General features: G+C 51.4%; 1 protein-coding gene across 2 annotated transcripts in view; it reads right to left on the bottom strand.

Annotated features, from left to right (window-relative positions):
• Positions 1 to 21,541, bottom strand: part of ABCC8 (ATP binding cassette subfamily C member 8) — a 75,661-nt gene extending 54,120 nt beyond the window's left edge. For both annotated transcript variants that reach the window (XM_045557617.1, XM_045557616.1), the window contains exons 1-7: positions 21,336 to 21,541; positions 19,990 to 20,131; positions 15,234 to 15,355; positions 10,572 to 10,738; positions 8,681 to 8,923; positions 7,612 to 7,800; positions 286 to 450 (exon numbers count right to left, since the gene is read on the bottom strand). In XM_045557617.1, the coding sequence (XP_045413573.1) occupies positions 286 to 450; positions 7,612 to 7,800; positions 8,681 to 8,923; positions 10,572 to 10,738; positions 15,234 to 15,355; positions 19,990 to 20,131; positions 21,336 to 21,483 (1,176 nt within the window). In that variant the 5' untranslated portion in view covers positions 21,484 to 21,541. The remainder of the gene's footprint in view (positions 1 to 285; positions 451 to 7,611; positions 7,801 to 8,680; positions 8,924 to 10,571; positions 10,739 to 15,233; positions 15,356 to 19,989; positions 20,132 to 21,335) is intronic.
• Positions 21,542 to 22,238: the final 697 nt, after the last annotated feature.

Below are 22,238 nucleotides of genomic sequence, written 5' to 3' on the forward strand. Positions count from 1 at the left end.
ACTTTCAAGGCTGGGGAGGCCCAGGGGCTGGGCAGTTGGCATCTTAGATCTAGTGCAAGGCAGACCCAGAGCTAGAACTACACTTCCCACGTCCGGCCCAAGACACTTCCCACTATCCCACACTGCCTTGCCAACGGTTATTATTTCAAAACACTGTTAAAGGGAAACAAAGAATAAATTCACAGCAGAATTATTCTTGAGTGTCTATGAGGATGAATAATGCTCATGGACATTATTCTCAATACTGGTTCTTATTGTGAAGTGAAAAAATAATCATCTCAGTACCTGTATTGCTCCTCTCAAGTTAATTCCGGTTTCAATGGCAACATAGTAGGATGCTTGCAGAAATGTCCTTTGCAGTAGGAGGGCAAGGAACAGAAGCACGGACAAGACGTAGGCATTAGCAAGGAATTCTTGGGATGAGACGAAGTAGACCCCGAGAAATTGTGTCTGTCGGAAAGAGAAGTTCAGAGGTGGCCGTCATTACCAGCAAAATGACCACCATCAGTACACGTCACTGTGCCATAATGGCCATGATTACGACAGGACCTTCCATGGTTGCAAAGCCTTATGCAATTGTTTATGAGTGAAAAATCAGACCAATAAATCCAACTAAACATTCTTCTAACTACAGGGAAGGTTGCCTACACCCTTCACCTTCCCACTTAAGGGAACAGAATGGGGCCCAGTTCTAACTTAAGACCCATAAATATGACTCTCAGCGTCGTGACCACCAGGCCCAGAGGAACACACTCTGAATGGGACAAGGAGCAAATCACGGAGCAGTCAAAACCAGAACTGCTACAACAAGGCTCTTGATGTATGTTCTCTGCTGCAGGAACAGAATCAGCAGGGGCCTGTCCCAGACTCAGCAGCAGCCTGCTCTGCAGGGCTCTCTAGGCAGGAAAGATAGTGGGAAATGTGGCTTCTGGGGTAGAGATGGGAGCTTGTCACTTACAATAGACTAAAAAGATTACAGACCCGAGCCTGCCAGCCTCATGGGCTCCCAGGACCTCCTTTTAGATGTAGGGTTCTCTTGCTGTACTTCCCACAAGATCTCAGATGATAACCAGTGAAGAAAAACAAACATTTTGATTTTGTTGCTAAAGATACCAGGGAACAACAGCGTGTCTGTTTCCAAATTGAGCATCAGTGGCTCCCAGGAAAACTTTGATCTTGGTAAGTCCATCATACCCCCGTAGAGCCACATCAATATTTCCAGGAAGACAGAACTGCCCCTTTCTCAGACACTGCCCTGAGCTGTGCATGCTATTTGGAAGGGTGGGGGAGCTGCTGCAGGGATGGAACAAAGTGGTGAGAAGGAGCCTGTGCGCATGTCCACGACCGACCGGGATCAGGCTGACAGGGCCAGGGCTCTCAGTGCAGTCCGTTCCCTAGGGCCAGACACTCCGGGGTCTCAGATGCAGGGCTTTCTGATGGTAGGAAAGACCTCACCTCTCTGTTTAACAGAGGCTCCCCAAACCAGTCCTCACTGCTCACTGGAGCTGTCTGGTCCTGTTCACCACTGTCTCTCCCTTGCTCTGTGGGACAGAAGTCTCTCCCTATTGGGGACAGCAGGAAGCAGCCACAGGGAGACCAGTGAAGGACACATACAAGCCTCTGAGAGGAAGGACCTACAGAGGCCCAGAGCCCCTGACTCTCTGTCCTGTTTGCCCACGTACCAGAGGGAAGAGAAGGAGAGGGAAGGGAAAGGATGGGCTGGAAGCAGAAAAATGACCTTAAAATTCAGCTGCAGCGGGGACCTGACGTTACAGGGGAGGGTGTAGACTCCATCCTCACAATACCCTAATCAGAAGGGTACCACTATTAGCCCCATTTCATACACGAAGAAATGGGCTTTCAGTATGGTTAGTGGCTGGCCCAAGGTCACATGCTGGTAAGGGGACAATATGTGAATGTGAACCTGCCAAAAACACTACCCCAGCCAGACCCACCGTCTAGGCCTCATCCAGCCCTTTGATCTCGTGTGTCCTATTGTCAGTTGCAGGCTTGTGACCTGTGGGAGGCAGAAACATGCCCACTTGGCTGGTACTGAGCCAAAAATGTGGGCACATGGGCTTAGGAAGACCCGGTCCTGTTTAACGTGCCCTGAGATTCTTCTGTCCCAGTGTCCTCTGCGGAGACTGTTCTGGAGAATGGAGTCTATTATTTTAAAGCAACAAAACACGACATGAGAATTTATTCCAAAGGACATATTAATAAGTTAACACAAGGCAATGACTGTAAGCACAAAGACATTTAACTTGGGGTTAGAGCAGGGAGAGAGTGAAAAAACCCACGTAAATGTCCAACCGGAGGGAACAGCTGGGTACATGAAGATGCTCCTGGGAACACTGTGCACCCAAGACTGCTGACCGCGTGAAAGCTCTTGAGCAGCACGGAATGCCACACGGTGCGGTGCCACAGTGCTCAGAAAACACACAGGCTGGGTGATGAGGGCCGGAAAAGTCTACTGATCATGTTTGTTGCTTCGACTATGGATGGTACTTGTTAAATGTACTCATCAGTGTTTGTACACTTTTAACAAAGCAACAAATTCTGTTTTTGCAGTTCTAAAGGCAAAACCTTGACGCCCTCCCTCCCCTCAACGCACATACCCTAGGGTCAGAAAACTATTGCTGTAGATCAAGAATTTTGTGACCTGTTAAAATGAAAATATCCCTGCAGATATAAGTCATGAGGTCATTATTAGGTCTCTCTTCAAAAAAGAGACAGTTTAAAAGAGATGGAACCCAGAATAGCTGAGTTTTGATTAAGAAATGGGTGCCAGACTAGCCAAGAGGCCCGGGAGCTGCCCGAGGAAGGCAGGCCCCGGTGAAGTCCAGTGACAAGAGGGCCCTAGGCAGCAGGGAGTGGGTGCGAGGGCACTGGCCAGCCCCCCAGAGGCACCAAGGCAGGAGAGGAAAGGCTGAGGACCCACGACCTGACGTGTGGAGAAAAAGAAATGCTTAGAAGGTCACGTACCCTGGCTCTGCATTTTTGCAAGCTCTCAGGAAGATACCGTGTTTGCTTCCAGGCGTTTCCCCAACAGTGCTCAATACATGTGTTTCAAGTCATCAATGCATATGATCCTCAGGCCCCATGTACTTGCTACAGGAGTTATTACACATCTCCCCACTTTGCAGTTGAGGCCTGCGGAATGTAACGGATGACGAGCAGCACAGAGGGTTAGTTGCAGAGGGAGGACTGGAACCCAGGACTCCTCACTCTGCAGTTTGGACTGCCATTGTCCCTGTGTGGACAGAGGTGTGGCTAGAAAGGTCTCCTTCCCTTGTTCTCTAGAGCTTAAAGGAGAGGTGGTCACTTGGGCTCTTGCTTCCTGTTTTGGCTGGGGCCAAAAGGTGAGTTGTCCATAGGTCCCAGCCCTGGGAGAACCTGGGTAAAAACAAGAACATCTCTGACAGCTCACGGACCAATACACTGACCCATCCTGCACTGCCATTTGACATGGTGGTTAAGGGCCGGGACTTGGAGGTCAGCCATATCTGAGTTCAAATCCTCACTCATTATGTATCAGCTGTTGTGTCCTTAGGTAAGTTCCTCAACCTCTCTGAGCCTCAGTTTCCTCACCTGTAAAATGAGGCTATGATGGGTTTCTACTTCAGAGATCTGCAGTGAAACTTCAATGCATATAGAAAAAACAACACATGCAAGCGTAAGCACTTAATATAGGGTAACTTGTACATTATTCATTGCAGAACCACTTCCCATGTGTCTCCTGGGTGTCAAACAGGGGGCTGGGTGCTGAGCACACAGAGGTCAGACAATGCAGCTTCCTGTCTTGGAGGACTCAGGGTCAAGCCAGGGAAAAGACAAGGGGTGCTTTGATGATAGAGTCACAGGATGTTATGGGAGCACAGAGGAGAGGCACTAATTCAACCAGGGAAGGCTTCCTGGAAGAAGTGACATTTGAGAGAGTCTTGGTGGATGAGGAGGAGTTACTGAAGTGAAGGCAGGTACTCCAGGCCAGAGCAACTGCATGGACATCATCGTGAAGATGCTGATCCACACATCAACATCACAAAGTCACAGAAACACCAATGCATGTAAGTTCATTAAGTCACCCATAGTGACAGCCACAAATTTGGCCTTCCAAATGGGAACGCACACACACACACACACACACACACACACACACACACACACACGCACATGCACACACACAATAGACACTGAGAGACCAAGGGACAAACAGAAGAACACACATATAGAACCATAAGAAGTTCCTAGGAGAACTCATTCAGAAATAAATACATACACATTCACAAACCCACACACTTCCCCACTGAGGTTTAGAGGCTGTTTAAAGCTTTGGCCCTCAGATCAAACCCAGACGGTTCTTTCTTCCTCTGGCTCAGCTGGTATCCCGGAGTGGTGCTGGCAGGCTTCATACACCAGCAGTTCTTTCTGAATCCAATTCCCTCGCCCTGCAGCCAGATCAGTGGCATGCACAGCAGGTGACAGATTGGGAGTGGAGGTTGGGCCAGAGAGGGGGCTGGGAAGAGTTAGGTCCTGGGCAGAGCCTGGGTCCCAGCTTTCGCTGGGGAGTGGCAGAGGGGACAGACACATCAAAAGATCTAGCAGGTCATAGACACTTTGAGTAACTAAAGAAGACATCGGAAACATTTGTCCTTGAGGATACCAAGGGCGCTGTGTTTCTTGCCAACTGTAAGTGTGCTGGAAGGAAGAGAGGACGGGGCAGCCACGGATGATGAATAAACCATGGGTGACCAGCCATGCTGACTGCAGCAGGATGGATTCAGGCTGGGTAGAAAGAAGGGCTTCCTCACCCAGACTGTTAAACACTGTGACATGTAGCGAGGGAGCTGCCTTCTCTGTCATTCCTCGAGTCCAGAACAGCACCCAGCTCTTTCGGTTAGAACTGCTGGGGGCCAGCCTGAGCAAGAGCGAGACCATGTCTCTACTAAAAAAATAGAAAGAAATTATATGGACAACTAAAAACATATAGAAAAAATTAGCCGGGCATGGTGGCACATGCCTGTAGTCCCAGCTACTCGGGAGGCTGAGGCAGGAGGATTGCTTGAGCCCAGGAGCTTGAGGTTGCTGTGAGCTAGGTTGATGCCACGGCACTCACTCTAGCCTGGGCAACAGAGTGAGACTCTGTCTCAAAAAAAAAAAAAAAAAAAAAGAACTGCTGGGGGGCAGGGAGAGGAACCAGAAGACCTCAGTAAATGACCCCTTTCTCCCATTTTCTGGGCTCAGAAGTCCCAATGAGAAATAAGCCATATCCCAGGCAACCACACGATTGAGAGTGTTTTGTTGTGAAAACTGGAGATTATATTTACTTTCAACTCTCGTTTCTATGTCGGAAATTTGCTGATTGTATTTGGGCTGCAGAGAACAAACATTAAATCTGATAAGGCCTGCTGCCACTGGCCACTGAGGCAGGGCCATCTGTCTCAGGGATTTGTGTGCTGATAAGTAAGTGGGACAAGAGCATTCCAATGAGAGGGCAATAAACTCCAGGGTTTGTGTATAAATAAAGAGAAAAAAATGGCAAAGGTAATTTTCAGATGAATTAAAATTCTAAGTGTTCTCACCATCTCTGTGGCACATCCTGCCTCAGAGCTCTCTCCTTAGGAGAATCCCACAACGGTTTTGGGAAACACAGGAAGAAGGGGATGGGGTGGACAAGCTGATAAGGGCTCTGGCCAGTGTCACTTCCCCCTAATATTAACAACTGGCTCCATGCTGCTGCAGGATTGTCAGTGTAGAGTGTTCTGGGGTTACCTATGGTCAGACTAAAGTGTCTTGTCCACAGACACTCCTGTGGACAAGAGAAGCAGCCACTTGTTCTTTCCTTTTTGGGCCAGGTAAAGCACAGAGGCTCAAAATGCAAGAGAAGGCCTCAAAAGCCATCAAAGTCTAAAGAAGCAAAAAGAGTCCTTCCATTCTTAATCAAAAAGGAAATCTGCCCATACCAGCCTGGAAAACTCCTACTGTTCTGTCAAGGCCCCAGTCAAATACCCCCTCCTCTATGAAGCTGTCCATACCATGGGCTAAGTTAATCACTCCCTTTTCCCACAAGTCCCTGTAAATACCTCCTAACAGTCATATGTAACCCATGATATAAAAATATTTTATTTAGATTTTTCTCTCCTCCATTGGATTTCACAGTCCTCGGAGCCAGAGGTGATGGCTTGGTAATAATAGTCAATTCAGCATCATGGTTGTAAGTGCCCAGACTATGGAGTAAAAGGGTCTTAGATTCAAATCCTATGTTACTAACAAGCTGAGAGACCCTGGGGAAAGTTACTTAACCTTTCTGAGCTTCAAGTTTCTCATCTATAAAATGGGGGAAAGAATACCTATCTCAGGAATTGTATGGTATGTGAATTATATTACAGTAAAGCTCTTACAGAAATATACTCACCCCAAACTGTAGTTTTAGGGATTGAATTAGATAACACATGGGTAACTTCTGCACACAGCCAGGTATATATTATGTGGTCAGTAAGTGGCTGTTACTACAGTTAATAGTCCGTGTTCATAACCGTTGCCTTCATCTTCCCACAGCCCAACCCAGGCCTGGCACACGATAGGGTTCAGTAAAACATTCGCTGAATAAATCAGATAATAGACTCGGCCTATCTCATATTTCTGACCAAAAGTGCTCAGCTGACTATATCTCCAGAAAAATGGATATAAACCTCTGAAGATGAACTGCTATCTGTGATTTTGGAGCTCATGAGATGAATAAACAAGGGGTATCATAAATTATTAAGATCCCTGACTACTAATTCTCTGCATTATTTTTGGACTTTCTGTGGTTAAAATGCTATAACGAAATTCTCACTGGGAAAATAAAACTCTGAGTCTTATTAGGGGGTGAAAAGTTTTCCATTTCGTGGCATCTAAACCTAAGTGGCTGCAAAGAAACAGACAAGAGAATTCAGTACCTCTCAGCCCCCGAAGTGGATGTTGAGGCCCCACGCGGCAACATCACGCCCTAGAAAGGGATTTCTAGCTCTTCTGCTCAATAAATTTTAGTTTGTAGCATTTTCGCATCTGGAAGGCCACTGGATATCATCTAGTCCAATAAGTTTCAAGTATTTTTAACCCTTTCTTTAAAAAAATTAATGGTAAAATCCAACCTATTGATAAAACTGAGGGCAGCTTTGAATGACGTTTGGAGTGGGGGGAGAGAGAGCCCCACTCATGGAGCCTTCCCACTTCCCTCACTCCCACAGCAGCCCCAAGGCCCCTGCAGAACCTCAGGTGGTAGCGTGTACAGAACCGAAGATAGGTCTCTGAAAACTTCTCAGTCTGTTAAGATGATATGAACTGAATACCAACAAACCTAGCAAATCATAGACACTCTAGACACTGGGCAAACAAATGCACTTCCTGTGACGTTCTGAGTGGCTTAACTGCCGGGGGAGGTATCACGGTGGCGATGGTGTGGTGGGGAGAGCAAGGCACCAGAAAACTTGGGGCACATGCCCGTCTCCTAGAGTGAGTGTCTGTTGATGAGACGCAGAGCATCCTCTGGAGGGTACCGTGCATGTGAGGAGTGTGCACGCTCACGCCTTTTGGAGGGTGTCCTGCTCTAGCCCTGGGGTGGCCTACCTTGGGCTGGAAGACGTGGTTCTCCTTCCCAAGGTGGTCCACGATCCCAAAGATGCACAGCGGCCCGGCGAAGCCCAGCAGGTCGGCCAAGATGCGGAAAGTGCTGCTGAGGACCAGGCGTCTCCCAAAGGCGTGGCAGAGTGCGCACCAGATGGCCCGGGCACCCTGCGTGCTCTGCACATCCTTCCGCTGCCCAGAGAGACCCATGGCCAGGTCAGAGTGGCCAAGGGCTCGTTCATGGCAGGGCCCAGCCTCCCAGGATGCCCCTGGCTCCTGCTACCTGGGGAAGCCCTGTGGTTGTGTCCTTTGCAAACAGGTGAACTCCAGGAAGAAATCATGGAATCACTGAGTGCACAGTTGGGTGGGCCCTATCAGCACCAATATGGTCTAGAGGGGGAAACTGAGGCCAGATGATCATTGAAGGTGACAGAGCTGGTCAGGGCCTATGTGATGAGCACAGCATGGGGATGAGGGAGTGCCATACTCACTCATTACCACCTGCCACTGTATCTGTCTTGGGGTCTACCCCATGCTAGGACGGAAGCAGTGAAGAAGCATTGGACCAGGAGTCAGGAGACTCGCTCTGCCACCTACCATCTGTGGGCCAGTTCTGGGCAGGTCACAGCCTTTCTCAGGGGCTCAGTTTCCTCCTTAGTGATGTGGGGAGATCCATGTCTGGCCCAACTCACAGAGTTCTTGTAAGGATCAGGCCACTAACACCCCTGCCCTCCAAATCAAGTGAAAATTCCCACCTTATAGCCATTGAGCTCCAGAAGAAAGACCACGGGGCACGAGAGAGTCCAGTGGGGTCACTTCCTTTCCCAGGGCCTCAGTTTCCCCATCTGGACAAGGATGTTGGACCAGATGACCCTAATTGTAAAAGCCCTTCCAACTGTGACTAGCCTATGAATCTTTAGTCTTAGACTTGTCCCTCGTTCACTGTGTGACTTAGGGCAGCTTCTTCCCCTCACTGGGCCTCAGTTTCCCTTCCTGATATCCTCTGAGGTCCCTGTCTGTGGCTCTAAACCAGAGGGTAGGGAATGGGCAGTGTGGCCATGCCCTCACTGACCACCTGGGCGTCAAAGGCCTCGCAGAGCCGCCGGTAGTTGGTGAGGGCCCGCATGGCGATGGGCAGCTTCCCAATGGCTCGCAGGTCGATGGGCTTCTTGTGGGCAGTCTTGATGAAGGCATTCATCCACCAGTAGGTGCCCTTGGAGAGCAGGTTCACAAAGGGCTGCAGGAAGCGTACCCCCAGGTCCTGCAGGTCCTCGGGGGGCTTCACCTCCCTTGGTGTCTTGAAGAAGATGTATCTCTGTGAGCACATGGGCCATGGGGGATAGGTAAGTACAACTTTTCACTGCTTCCCACTTTGTCCCAGCAAGGATCTGGGGTTGTGACATCCACACCTGACCTCTAACAAATGAGCCATCTCTTGCCTATAATTATTCACAGGAAAAGGATCTCCCAACATCTCTTGGCCACCAATGCCAGGGCCTCCTCACTTTGTAATTATTCCTTGAGGTCTAGTCTGAAACTCCCTGGCTGGGCTGGGTTGGGTTTAAGTTGAGTTGGGGAAGAGCAGGAATTTCCCCTATACTGTCTTCTTTACAGATCTAAGGACACCATTATGTTCATATAGAGTTCACAGAACTTGAAGTTATGCAGACCTGGGTTCAAATCCTGCCTCCCTCACTAACTGGCAAGGTGTTTTTGGACAAACCTCATCTGAAGTATTTCCTCATTTATAAAGGGGGTGGCACTTGCATCACAGGGTTACTATGAGGGTCAGCTGAGGAAGGGAATGCAAGGGGCTTTGTACCCTGTGCATCACCAACTAAAGCAGAAGAGTCAGAGAAATGCAGGTTAGCATAGCAGTTCATGCTCATTAGACCAGCTCAGGTTAGAAAGGGCTACAATCCCCATTCTGGCTGGAGGGTAGAAAAAGGGTTTTCTCATTCACTACTAGTAGATTACAGCCTTTCTAGAAGGTGATCTGCAACATCAATCAAAATTTAAAATATACAGATTCTTTGGCCCAGCAACGCCACTCCTTGGACTCTCTCCTGTGGAAATAAAAGCAACAATATATAAAGATATAGGGAGGTTCAATACACCATTACTTGTGAAGCCAAGAGCTTGGCAACAAAGTGAATGCCCACTAATAGGGAAATAGATGAATAAATTGTGGTTATCCACAGGATAGAATATTATACAGCCATTAAGACAACTGAATTAGTTGGACCAGATGGCTTGAAGGGAGTCCTAAGAAACATTAATATTTATTGGATGAGAAAAGCATGATGCAGAAAATGGGGCATAATATGATTTTATCTTTACAAAACAAATATTGGGGGGAAATCTGAATGATATTAGTTTAGATAGATGTGTATGGTATTACATTAATAAAAACAAAGTATGGAAAAATAAAAACAAAGTATGGAAAGACAAACGAGGCTGTTAGTCTGGGTTACCTGGGAAGGTGGGGGCAGGGGAAGGGAAAAATTAGAGCCTGAGGTGGGGAAGAGAGAAGGAAAGTGGCAAATAAAAACGGTAACAAAACGAAAGAGGCATGTGCTCTCGTTCATGTGTACCTGTGACCGTGAACACATTAAAGCACAGGCAAGGCCCCTCCCCCCACAAGAAAAGAAACCGGGAGAAGCATGTCCCTGAAGATTCTTCCCTCTCTGTGGGAGTAAACCCACCCTTCAGCCTCAGCTGTCACACCCCGTCACCTCCTTGCCTCCTGGCGCAGAGCACAGCTGGGCCAGGTGGCATGGCTCTGCGGAAACGTCTCCCACTGGCCTCAACGCCCGCTTGGCGCTTTGCGGGGCAGGTAGACAAGCCGGCTCCTTCTCGGGTGTGGCCGAGAGGCGGGGTGGGGCCCGCACCGGGCAGGGCAGTGCTCAGAACCCCGCCCCGCCTCGCCCCGGCCCAGGGGCGTCCGCAAGCGGCCTGCTCACCCGCACCCTGATGACGTTGACCTCCACGAGCAGCAGCATCCCGTAGAGCACCACCAGCAGCCCCGTGAGGCAGAAGCGCAGCTGCGAGAGGCCGATGGCGTGGTCATAGAACTTGACGAACTTGATGGTCTTGGTGATGAAGGCCAGGGTCCAGTAGACCAGCAGGGCTGCCGGGGACAGACGGGAGAGCGCGGGGCACGTGTGTGCACGCCGTGGGTGTGCACTCACGTGTGTGCAAGTGTGTGAGAGGGAAGGAGAGAACGCGGGTGTCAAGGAGATGGGCGTGTGCGCGTGCGCACTGCCGAGTAAAGGAATGTGCACACGGCAGTATACCCGTGAGCCACTTTGAGATGACGTACGTGCGTCATAACCTTCGTGACAGGCGTGTTCAAAAACATCAATAATCTCATGAGTCAAACTGGCCAAATTTCCCTTAACAATAAAGGATAATGAGAAGAATAGGAAAATTATTCCTTGAACTTAACTAAGTTACAGGCACTGTGCCAAGTGAGCACTTTAAACACATTATCTCATTTATGACTTACAATAACCTTTCAAAGAAAGTATTGCCGTCACACCCAATTTATCAGACAAAGGAATTGAGGCTCAGGAAGATTAGGTAACTGATCCAAGGTGACATGGCCATTAAGTGGCAGAGCTGGGCTGGCCTAATGCTGGAGCCCACGCACGCAGGCCTCAGGCCCTAATGACTTCCTTGTGGAATTTCCAGGTGGGGGGAGATCTTAATGGTCATTCAATCCAGCACTTTCATTTTACAGATGAGAAAACTGAGGCCCCGACAGAGGAGGTGACTTGTCCAAGCTTGCCGCCAGCTAGAGGCGGAGAGAAGGGGAGGACCCAGATCCCTCTCCCCACAGTCCAGAGCCCTCCACAGTGTGATGATGCTCCTCGGGGAGCCTCAGGGAGTGGGGGACACAAAAAAAGTGAGTCACAGTTGTGTGAGGCAGTGCAGTATAGTGGTTAGAGGTGTGGCTCTGCAGCTAGATACACCTGGACTCAGATCCTGTGACACAATAGCTGTGTGACCTAGGATATATCATTTAACCCATCTAGACTTCAGTTTCCTCATCCATTAAATGGGGATAATAATAACACTACCTTGAAGCTGTTGTGAGCACGTACGGAAAGCATGCAGCACACAAGCCTGCCGTGCAGTGGGTGCCTTATGGACGGCCTGTTCTCCCTCAGCCTCACCCCCCATCACCAAGTTCTTTTATTCTTTTTCTTTTTTTTTTTTTGAGACAGAGTCCTGCTCCGTCACCCCTGCTAGAGAGTGGTGGCATCATCATAGCTCTCACGGCAACTTCAAACTCCTGGGCTCAAGTGATCCTCCTGCCTCAGCCTCCCAAATAGCTAGGACTACAGGTGCATGCCACCACTCCTGGCTAATTTTTCTGTTTTTTGTAGAGATGGAATCTCACTCTTATTCAGGCTGGTCTCAACCTCCTGACCTCAAGTGATCCTCCCGCCTCAGCCTCCCAGAGTGTTAGGATTACAGGCATGAGCCACCGCTCCCGGCCAGCAAGTTATATTTTACCTCCCACATATCTTGAATCCATCTGCTTCTCTTTGCGCCCTTGGTACCATCCGTGTCCAGGCCACCATCATGTCTCCTCTGTACCCCCTCAAGAGCCTTCTCCCTGGTTGCCTCCTTCCTCCCCCTCTTGGCCTCCTCCAGCCTGGCTTCCATAAAGCAACAAACACGAGTATGTTGAAAGCCCCTCAATGCACCCATGTTCACAGCAGCACCATTCACAATAGTCAGAAGGTGGAGGCAGCCCAAATGTTCATTGACAGATGGATGGATAAACAAAATCTCTTATATCTATACAACGGAATATTATCCAGCCTTAAAAGGAAGGAAATTCCAGCACATGCTACCACATGGATGAGCCTTGAGGACATTACACTAAGTGAAATAAGCCAGTCACAAAAGGACAAAAGGTGCATGATTCCACTTAGACGTGGTACCTAGAGTAGTCAAATTCATAGAGATAGAAAGTAGGATGGTGGTTCCCAGAGGCTGGGGTGAGGGATGAATGGGCAGTTATTGTTTAATAGGTACAGAGTTTCAGTTTGGGAAGATGAAAAAGTTCTGGAGATGGACAGTGGTAATGGTTGCACAACAATGTGACATACTTAATGCCACAGAATTGTGCACTTAAACATGGGTAAGGTGGTAAAGTTTATGTTATGTATATGCTGCCACACACAAAAAACCCTCCAAACAAACAACTTCCCACTGCTCTTGGGATAAAGATCAATGCCTGGTATAGGCCACACCTGCCGCTCCAGCCTTCACCTAAGTCTAGCTCCTGCCACTCTCTGCACTCCAGCCACTCCTTTCCTTCTGGATTCCCTAATGTGTGTTGCTCCTCCTGCCTCAGGGCCTTTGCGCATGCTATTCCCTCTGCCTGAAGTACTCTCCTCTTTCTTCTTCCAGTTAGTTCCTTTAGTTCTCAGCTCAAACATGATGTTTTCAGAGAACACCTCCTTGACCTCATTTGGGGCCACAAGATCATGCCTTCTTCATGGGACAACATAAGCTGCACTGTGGTGCACCTTTCTGCGGGCTCTAGACCTATGACCAGACATCAGCCTCCCCGGAGGGCTGGCTTTCCCCCAGTACCCACTGCCCTCTATCCCTGCAGCTCATAGGGTGCACCCTCTCCACTTTCTGCTGCGTAGAATTTCTGACTCTGTGGAGTCTCCTCTCAGGGGGTGCAAAACTCCAACGGGGGGAATGGAGGGAGTTAGTCCCTGTTCCTTTGGAAAGGACTAATCCATCCATGGGGGGTAATTTGTGTGTTAAAGAGAGAACATTATGGGCTTGCCAGGGAATGAGAAAATGAACTCACCAGATGCCCAGACAGGGTGTTTCCAAGGGCACACGGTCAGCCAGGCCCTGGTGGTTAATGAGGGGTTTTCTGCAGATGAGGAGCTGCTTCAGAAAGCGAAGCAGGCGGCTCTCTGAAGCCTGTGCCTAACATCGCCCCTCACATGTGCCCCATGCCCCATCCACATTCACACGGGGGCCCCTGGGGTGGGAGGGGTCACCTGCATGATCCTGATGGAGCACAGATTCCACCTTACATAGGAAGGCAGACCTGTGATTGGCTCAGAAACACCCTCATCCCCTGACAACCCTGCAATGTCACTGGTTTAGCACCCAGTGTTCCAGACTCAGATGTCAATGAGAAGCTGTGATTCCTAAAAATCACAGTCTGACTTAATGACACAAGTCTGAATACAGCTCACTGCCAGATGTATAGCCCAGGCCTTAGACATGCAGAATGGGCCCGAACACAGAGGCAGACCTGTGGATTTATACCTTTGCCCCCAAGGACACAGTCTTAGGAACCCTGGACATGCAGTTTCCTCAGAAACGGTTGGGAGTCTGCTCCTAACCAGAGGAGCCAGACTCCTTCCTGGCTTTGCCCCCTGACTAGCTGGGTAGACTAGTACAAGTCACTTATCCTCTGAGCCTCAGTTTTCTGATCTGTAAAGGGGAAATAACAATGGCACCTCCCTCATGGGGCTGTTGTAAGGACTAAATGAGTTAATATACATACAGTGCTTAGGATAGAGCCTGGCATATAGTAAGTGCAAAATGAGTGTTTGCTGTTATTATTTTTAACGTTTCTGAGTCTCAGTGTCCACGTGTGGGAAATGGGGACACTAACAATACCAATAGGGAGGGCGTGGGAATGACGTGAGACATCGCATATAAGGAGACTAGCAGAGAGCCTGGTGCACAGTACTGGCTCAACAGATGTCAGCAGTCATCGCGTGTTTCTGCCGGGGACCCCAGCCACACAGCGTCAGAGCTCTAAGCCGACGCTCCTTCCTGAGGCTAAATGTTGGCAAACCTCGGGCTCTGGTCCTGGGCCTTTTTCTTCTCTCTCCAGGTGACCTCATCCAGGCCCAAGCGTTAGATGCCACCGATCAGCCCAACTGCTGAATGTGTATCCTGCCCACGAATGCCCAACTCATTTACCCAACTGCCCACTTGACACTTGAGTTGCTGTCTCAGCGACATCTCAAATGCCATGTGCCCCCAACAGGAAACTTGATGCCCAGCCCAGCCCCGACTCCTGCTGCTCTGCCATATTAGTAACACCGACGTTCACCCAGGCGCTCGGGCCCAAAGCCTGGGCCTCTCCCTGGCTCCTCCCTGGCCCCTACCCTCACCTCCTGCCACTCTTCCCCTTGCTCGTTGGCCTTTGCCCATACCGGCCTCTCTGCCATGTCTGTTCCTATCAGAAGGCCCCTGCACTTGCTGTTCTTCCTGCATGGACACTTTCCCCCAGATATCTGCACGCTCATCAGAGACCTTCCCTGACCCCCCTACATAGACAGCAGCATCGCCGTCACTCTACCCTTCACCCACTTGATTTTCTTCACAGTGTCACCGTCACCACCACCTAGTCATCTCTTTGCTTGTTCATTCACCATCCTTGCCTGACTGCCTCCTTCGTTAGACTGTAAACTCCACAAAGACAGGGATTCTTTCCTTCCCTTGTTACTCTCTAGCACCTAGAACAGTGCCTGGCACATGGTAAGTCCTCAGTAAACATTACTGGGAGGAATGAATGCAGGCACCTCCCCCTCCCCCTTCCCTTCTCCCTCCTCCTTCCCTACCAATCAGCAGCTTGGGGAAGTTGGAGGTCTCGATGTTGTGGTAGTAGACCACGGAGGTGACGGCAGCCATGAACGCCATCCCGGCTGGCATGTACAGGTGGAGATGGCGGGATTCAGTTACCCTGGGATGGGAGGGGAGAGAGAGAGACACACACACACAGGATGAGGATGTGCTGAGTACCACAGTAGAGCAGCCCAGGCCTGTGCTCAGGGCTCAGCACACAGTAGGGCCTCCAGATCATATCCACAGCTCCATTCCATGTACCAGCAGCTCTGCGCAGCCCATACCCAAACGTGCCTGTTAACTGAGGGGTCCAGGGGTCCATACAGTGATGCTAGAAGGCTTGGTGTTCAGCCTTTGGAACTCGCGGCCTTCTCTGCCTGGGTCTACGCTTGTAGAATCCGGCATTGGTAGTAGACTTTGGCAGTGGCAGCTGCGAAGCCCAGAACCACTTCTCTGCGAGTGAACACAACTAGGTCCCTGCCTCTGGGGTCCCTTGAGCAGTATGGGGCCCCGTACGCCGCAACTCACTTAGTGACAGCCCCATTTAACATGAACAATGTAAGTGAACATTGACACCCGCCCCAGGTATTGTAATAATAACACTGATGAGGGTCAAAGTTTATTGTGCATTTACCCTGGCGAGGCACCATTCTCAGCACTTGATATCTATTAACGCATATAATCTTCATAACACCCCATGAAGTGGGTACTTTAGTCTCCCCATTTTAATGTTGAGGAGACTGAGGCATAGAGAGGCATGCCCAGGGTCACTGCATTTGTCTGCTCCCCCAGGATGGGGGACGGGGCAGTCAATACCAGCTCATAGCCGGGCCACTTAACTGACAGGGCCTCTGTGGCAGGAGGACGCTGGGCTGGCAACAAGGCCCCACAGAGAGCCAGAGCTTTCTCGCAGACCCCAGGCTTGCCCACGAATGCTGAGGGGCCACCTTGGTTTGCCCCAAAAATGCCCTTCCCCGACTCCCTCCTGCAGACAGCAAAATCCACCCTGCCCAGCCTGGCAGCAGAGGCCCAGGCAATCTGGCCTCAAGCCACTTCACCAGCACATTGCCTGCTCTTTCTGCACTAGCCCTGTTGGGACCCTCTCCGCTCCCAGACGGTCTGCTCCAGCCTCCTGCTTCAGTGCTGCCTGAGCTCACTCGCTCCTTCTGTCCAGCACGCCGAGGTCCCTGCCCTTGAGAAGCTGATGGTGAAGTGGGCGCCACCATGCCCAAAGCTACCTGTCTGACTCTACAGTCTACAGAAGTGGTTTGCAGATGGACAGAGGCTGAGGGAGCAAAGAAGAGGCAATGGGCAACCAGGGACGGCTCCACAGAGGAGGAGGTGGCACCAGGCTAGACTTTAAGGATGAATAAGAGTCCAATGGAGAAGGAGGAGGGACATGAGGAGAGCCATGTTGGGACCCCAAGGGGTCTGGCATGTGCAGATGTAGAGACAGTGGGGCTGTTCACCAAGTAGCATCCTCTTGTTATTCCTTGTTAAAGGAACCACAAGTTTGCTCCAGTAGCAATATATCCCACACGGGAAAATGGATGGTGATTAGTTTAAGCAGCCATTCCATATACTTTTGCCAGTGATTGGTTTAAGGGTGGCCACATAACCCAATTCTGGCCAGTGAGATGTAAAGGCAAGTCTGCGGAGGATGATCTCCCTCATAAGGGAGAGGCATGTCAGGAGCATGCCCCCTTTGCCCTTGCTAAGTGATGCCCGGAGCTGGGCAGCCACTTTGTGACCATGGGGAAGATTTGGTTGACACACAGAGGATGGGATGGAAAGATAGGAAGAGACTAGGTCCCTAAAGACATCAGTGAGCCACCAAACCAACCAGAAAAGGCAACCTCCACATTTCTTATTCAATGAGACTATGAATGTTGACATTCTTTAAGCCTTGATTAGTGGATATTCTCTGAAAAAGGTCTGCAAACTAACACAGGAGGTACCAGAGAGACAAGGCCAGAGAGAAGCCAATCACAAGTGGGAACACTAGGAACAGCCAACACCCTGCCCAAGGATCTTCAAAACTTTTGCCTCTGTACTCCTTAAAATAATTTTGAAACACTCGATACTCTCCCACATTTTTAAGTTGACATCTAAGAGGTTATATGTTTAAATAAATTCTTTTTTTTTGCAATAGGAGGTAGAAATGTTAGAATTTTATAAGACAAAATAAGATAAGGATTAACCATAACTGGAGTAAGTATTCCATGGCATGACTTAATAAAATAGGTTTTAGCTGTTTTGCTGAATACACTGAGTTAGTTAAGAAATTAGGTAAAGTTTTATATAGAGGCTTTATCCAGTGTGTGATGGTCTGAGAAGACATTCTGGTTTGGTACATATATATTTTTAACTCTTCCTCACTAACCTATCCTGCTTTGGTTATTCTGAATTCAGAGCATCACACACAGAAATAACACCCAAAGGAACACAGGAAGCGCTGCAGCTTTAAGATGGCTCGATTAGTCACTAAATGAGACTTATCCTAAATCAAACCCGAGGTTGAAGACTGCTGCCTTAACCAGCCCCTAATCCTGCCTGCCCCCTAAACTTCCAGAAAGGTCTGACAATCCAGGCTGGGGTGGACTGGGGGTGCCACAAGGCAGGGTCTATGTCTCTTCTTCCTGTCTGCCCCCTGCCATGCTGCCCCCTCATGCTTGCCTGCCCAGGGGTGTGAGCCCACAAAGACCAAGTGACAAGTGCCCTGGGGAGGAGATGGCCCTGAGCACTGCGCTGGAACGGTTTGTGGCACAGGTGCAGCCACACACAGGAGGGGCTGCTGACAGCCAGCAGGAGGGAGTCCCCCGACCAATTCACTCCAGTTTCTCATGTTCTGGAAATACAGCGTCTTCCCAGGGCTCTGCCACTCTGGGCACTGCACCTGTCCATGCTCAAATTCATCTTCCATAGTCCCATGAAGCAGGCAAACCAGGGACTATGATGCTGGTTTCACAGGTAGGGAAAGTGAGGCCCAGAAAGGCTGAATGACTTGTCCAAAGTCCCATAGCTGGTACGCAGCGGAAGCACTAGCTGAAGACCCAGGTCTTCTTCCTTTGTGGGCAGGGTGTTTTCCTCTGTCACCCTGACTTATTAAAACCCAGTGAGCATTTCTGCTCTGAGGGCATCCCTCCCTTCTGTGGCATTTGTGCTGCTTTGGGAGGGGTGCTGGGGATGGCAGTCGGAAGCAGACTTGTCACCTGTCAGTTATGTAGCAGTATGCCCCCTGGTCTTCTTGCTGCCCTGGGGACTCAGTAATCAGGAGGAGATACTGGCCTCAAGGCAAGCAGTTATCACAGAGATCACCACAGAAGCCAAATTGCAGGGACACTCGCGGTGGGAGGGTTGGGGAAGGATGAGGATGCCATCATCCTGCCGTCTGGGTGCAGGAGCCAGGCAGGGCTGGCAGGAGTGGAGTCTGAGCATAATTTGATCCCTGCTCAAAGGGGCTGGACCTCAAATACTCAAGCCAAACATTCCTCCCCCCTACCACCCTCCGCCACCCAGCAGTTTCTAGCCTTACTGATTCTTCAGTTCTTCCTTAGTGAGAAGGCTGCTCCATCTCGTCTTCTGTCCGCCACTGCTGACACCATTTGCGGCTGCAGTTATCTCTCACCTAGACTAATGCAATCACCTCCTAACTGCTGTTCCTACCCCCAGCATCTCCCAGCCTCCAACCAGCCCTGGACACTCCCCTCAGGTTCTCACCTAAAAGTGCTGTGTTGATGACATCCCTCTTCTGTTCCAAACTGCTGGCCAAATCCAACCCAAACATGCAGTGTGGGATTTGAAGCCCTCCCAAGACATCCCCAGCCCGGTTTCCAAGCCTCAGCCTCCATCACTCCCCTGCCCGTGTTTAATGCTCCAGCCGGGCTGCACTGCTCCCATCCTACCCACTTTTCTTCTTGGTGCCTTTGTTCCTCCTCCCTCAGGTGCAGGCCTCCCTCTTCTTACTCCTCTGCCTGTCAGAACCCTAGTGATCCTTCCAGACTCAGCTCCGAAGCCCCCTCCACCATGGAGCTTGCCCAATTGTGCCTTCCTCTCTCCTCCCAGAGTACTTACTCATAACATGATTTCACTTATTCTCCTAAGGACTCCATGTTCATGGAGCTTTGTCATATGCCTTGCACTGTGAGTACGAAGACGAATAAGTCCCAGATTCTAACTCCGAGGCCTTTCTGACTCAGAAGACAGTTTTGCAAATAGATATAAACTTTAACACACAGTATGATCTGTGCTGGAGCAGAGGTGTGAGGCCCAGAGGAAAGGTGGGCATGGGGAGAAGGCCTTTGGGAATGAGGTCAGGGGCAGGAGGGGTTGACAGGGAGGACCCTGGATCCCAGGTTGAGGATCTGGGACTACATCTTGTAAACAGCTGAGACCCAAGGAAAGGTCTTAAGCAAGAGTGAGTGACATGCTTAGATTTTTTCTTTCCCCAAGAAGGTAACTCTGGCAGCTGTAGAGGAGGCCCAGCCTCATCCCCGGGAGTTGGGGCATTCTGATAGGCTCTAACATTATTTCATCACCCTCCTGGACTGAGGGCAGGACCCAGGTCTCACTTGAGTCTGGTGTCTGGCTCAGAGAGCCTGGCACACAGGAAACATTAAGTAAAGAGTTGCTGGAATTCTTAGCAATTCACCCTCTGGGCTCCTGGTACGCAGGTGAGCTGGGGTCTCCCTGGGCCTTTCAGGAAGCCCCCTGGGGCAGATTCAGCTCCTGAGTCCTCAGACAGTCACTCACCCGTCAGACAGAATGCCCTCTGCGATCTCACACACCAGGACGAAGAGCAGCATGAAGGTGAGGATCCAGCGCAGGTTGTGCCCAGGGAAATGGAGCCATGTGCTGTGGTGGATGTGCACCTTGGAGCTCTGACTGCCCCACCCTGCAGGGAGAGACTGTCAGAGGTGGGAAGCCGGGCCGGGGCGTCTGGAGGACCATGCATGGACCCCAGGGGGTGCTTGGGCTGGGCCCACAGCATGGGTAGGAGAGTACACATTTGTACATTTGTGCATGAGTGTTCCCAGGGCTGGATCTCTGAGGGTCTCCATTTATATGCTGACCTCTCATGTGCCAAGTCACCAGGTAAATAAACCATTTGGTTGAGAAGAGAACTGTAAATGCTGCTCTTTGTTGATTTTCTGATGTACATATGTGCATGTACGTATGTTTCCTTCCTATTTCTGTCTAATTGTTTGTCAATAACTGGCAACTCTGCCTCTGTAGCAACCTCCTTTTAATTTAATTTTGCAACAATCTTTCCTTTCTTCCCCAAAGCTGTATATGAGTTTTAAGATTTGCTTTTTTCTTAAAATGAATGAACGCATTTTGGGAGCCAGGGGACATCAGATGAGTTGACAGAGCTGACTGGCCTGGGAGAGTCAAGGTCTTGGAAAGGGACGAAGGGGAACCAAGAGGACAGGCACGCACGACTGTCCCGACAGCGGACCCAACTTTGCAAGCAAGGGCGCTGGGGTCGCAGCTTTGCAACTTTGCACAGAGCCTGAGAAGTTGTGCTCCGGGGACGCTCGCCCGAGTGGGGTGGCGGGGAAGGGGATCCAAGCCCCCACCTCTCCTCCTCCAGGGGCGGCGACCGTGGACTACCAAACACTACCGACCACTGTCTGGATAAATCCCGGCCTCCGAAGCGCAGGCTGCCCTCCTCCCCGGGCCCAGCGGCGGCTGAGAGGGAGGGTGCCTTGGGGGAGGGGAGGCCCGGCTCCCTCCGCTGCGCCGCGGAGGGTGCACCGACCCGCTCCTGACCTTCCAGCGCGTGCGGAGATCTCCGCTTTCCCCTTTCTCCATCCCAGCTCTGGCCCCGTGGAGGCAAAACTTGGGGATCCCCGTGGGTCGGGAACATCCGCTGTGTTTGGTGCGGGCTGGGGGGCACCCCGGGGAGCGGACGGATGGGCGAGTGTGGGAGTGCGGGGACCGGCGGGCGGAACGCGGGGCCAGGCAGCCCGGGCGGGAGGCGAGCGGCGGTCGCGGGGCTGGGAGGGGCCGCGGAGCGGTGCGGGGCGCCGCGCCTCCCCCTCCTCCCTGCCCGCTGCCCTCCCCTCCTCCGCCGTTCGTTCGCGGCGCGCGCTCACCGATGAAGAGGATGGGGAAGGTGATGAAGAGCAGGAAGACATGCGGCACCACGTTGAGCGCGTCCACGAAGCAGACGTTGTTGAGGACGCCCTGGTCCACCCGGTAGGCGGCCGAGTGGTTGTCGCTGCCGCAGAAGGCCAGGGGCATGGCGGCGCGGGCGCGGGCGCGGGCTCGGCTGGCTCCGCGCGCCTCCTGCGCCTCTGTCCCTCGCAGCTCCGCCGCCCTGCCCGGCCGTCAGGGCCCCGGCGGCCCCCCCGCGGGCCCCGCCCCGCCCCGCCGGCGCTCCCTCTCCCGCACCCGGCCCGGCTCCGCCACCTGCGGGGCCCGGGGGCCGCCGGGGAACCCGACCAGCCCGGCTGCACCCGGGCCCGCCCTCCAGATGTGGCAGCGCGTGGCCCAGATGTGTGTTGGGGTCGCTGCGCGCGTGCTCTGGGGGAGGAAGGGAGGTGGGAGGGTGGGTACGCTCGAGTCTGGGTGGGACGGTGGGGGGCTCAGAAGGTCCGCGTGGGCCCGCAGTGAGCGGGTTCGGGGTCCCGAGTGTGAGCTCACCTGGGCATGGTGTGCATGGATGTGGTGAGATCGGAGGGTACCCGTGGCGGTGGAGTGGCGCTAGTCCCACCCCATATGGATGAGAAAAGGGGTGAAGCACGCTACCTTGGGAGGCGCTTGGAAATTTTCAAAAGGGGTCCCAGGCGCGGGGAACTCCTAGGTACACTTGGCAGCCTATCCCGCGCTTTCACGGGAGGGATCTCCCAACACTGCTGCCAAGTGCAGGTTATAATCTCTTCCATTTCTCTGACAAGGAAACCGAATTTCGGAGAGAGCCGAAGGGAAGTTAGTTACACGACTGACCTGGGTCTCACTGGCAGCAAGCAGGGAAGCATGGCTTGAACCCCGCTCCT

Source organism: Lemur catta, chromosome 7 (assembly GCF_020740605.2).
Source record: "Lemur catta isolate mLemCat1 chromosome 7, mLemCat1.pri, whole genome shotgun sequence".
In the NCBI taxonomy this organism is placed as follows: domain Eukaryota; kingdom Metazoa; phylum Chordata; class Mammalia; order Primates; family Lemuridae; genus Lemur; species Lemur catta.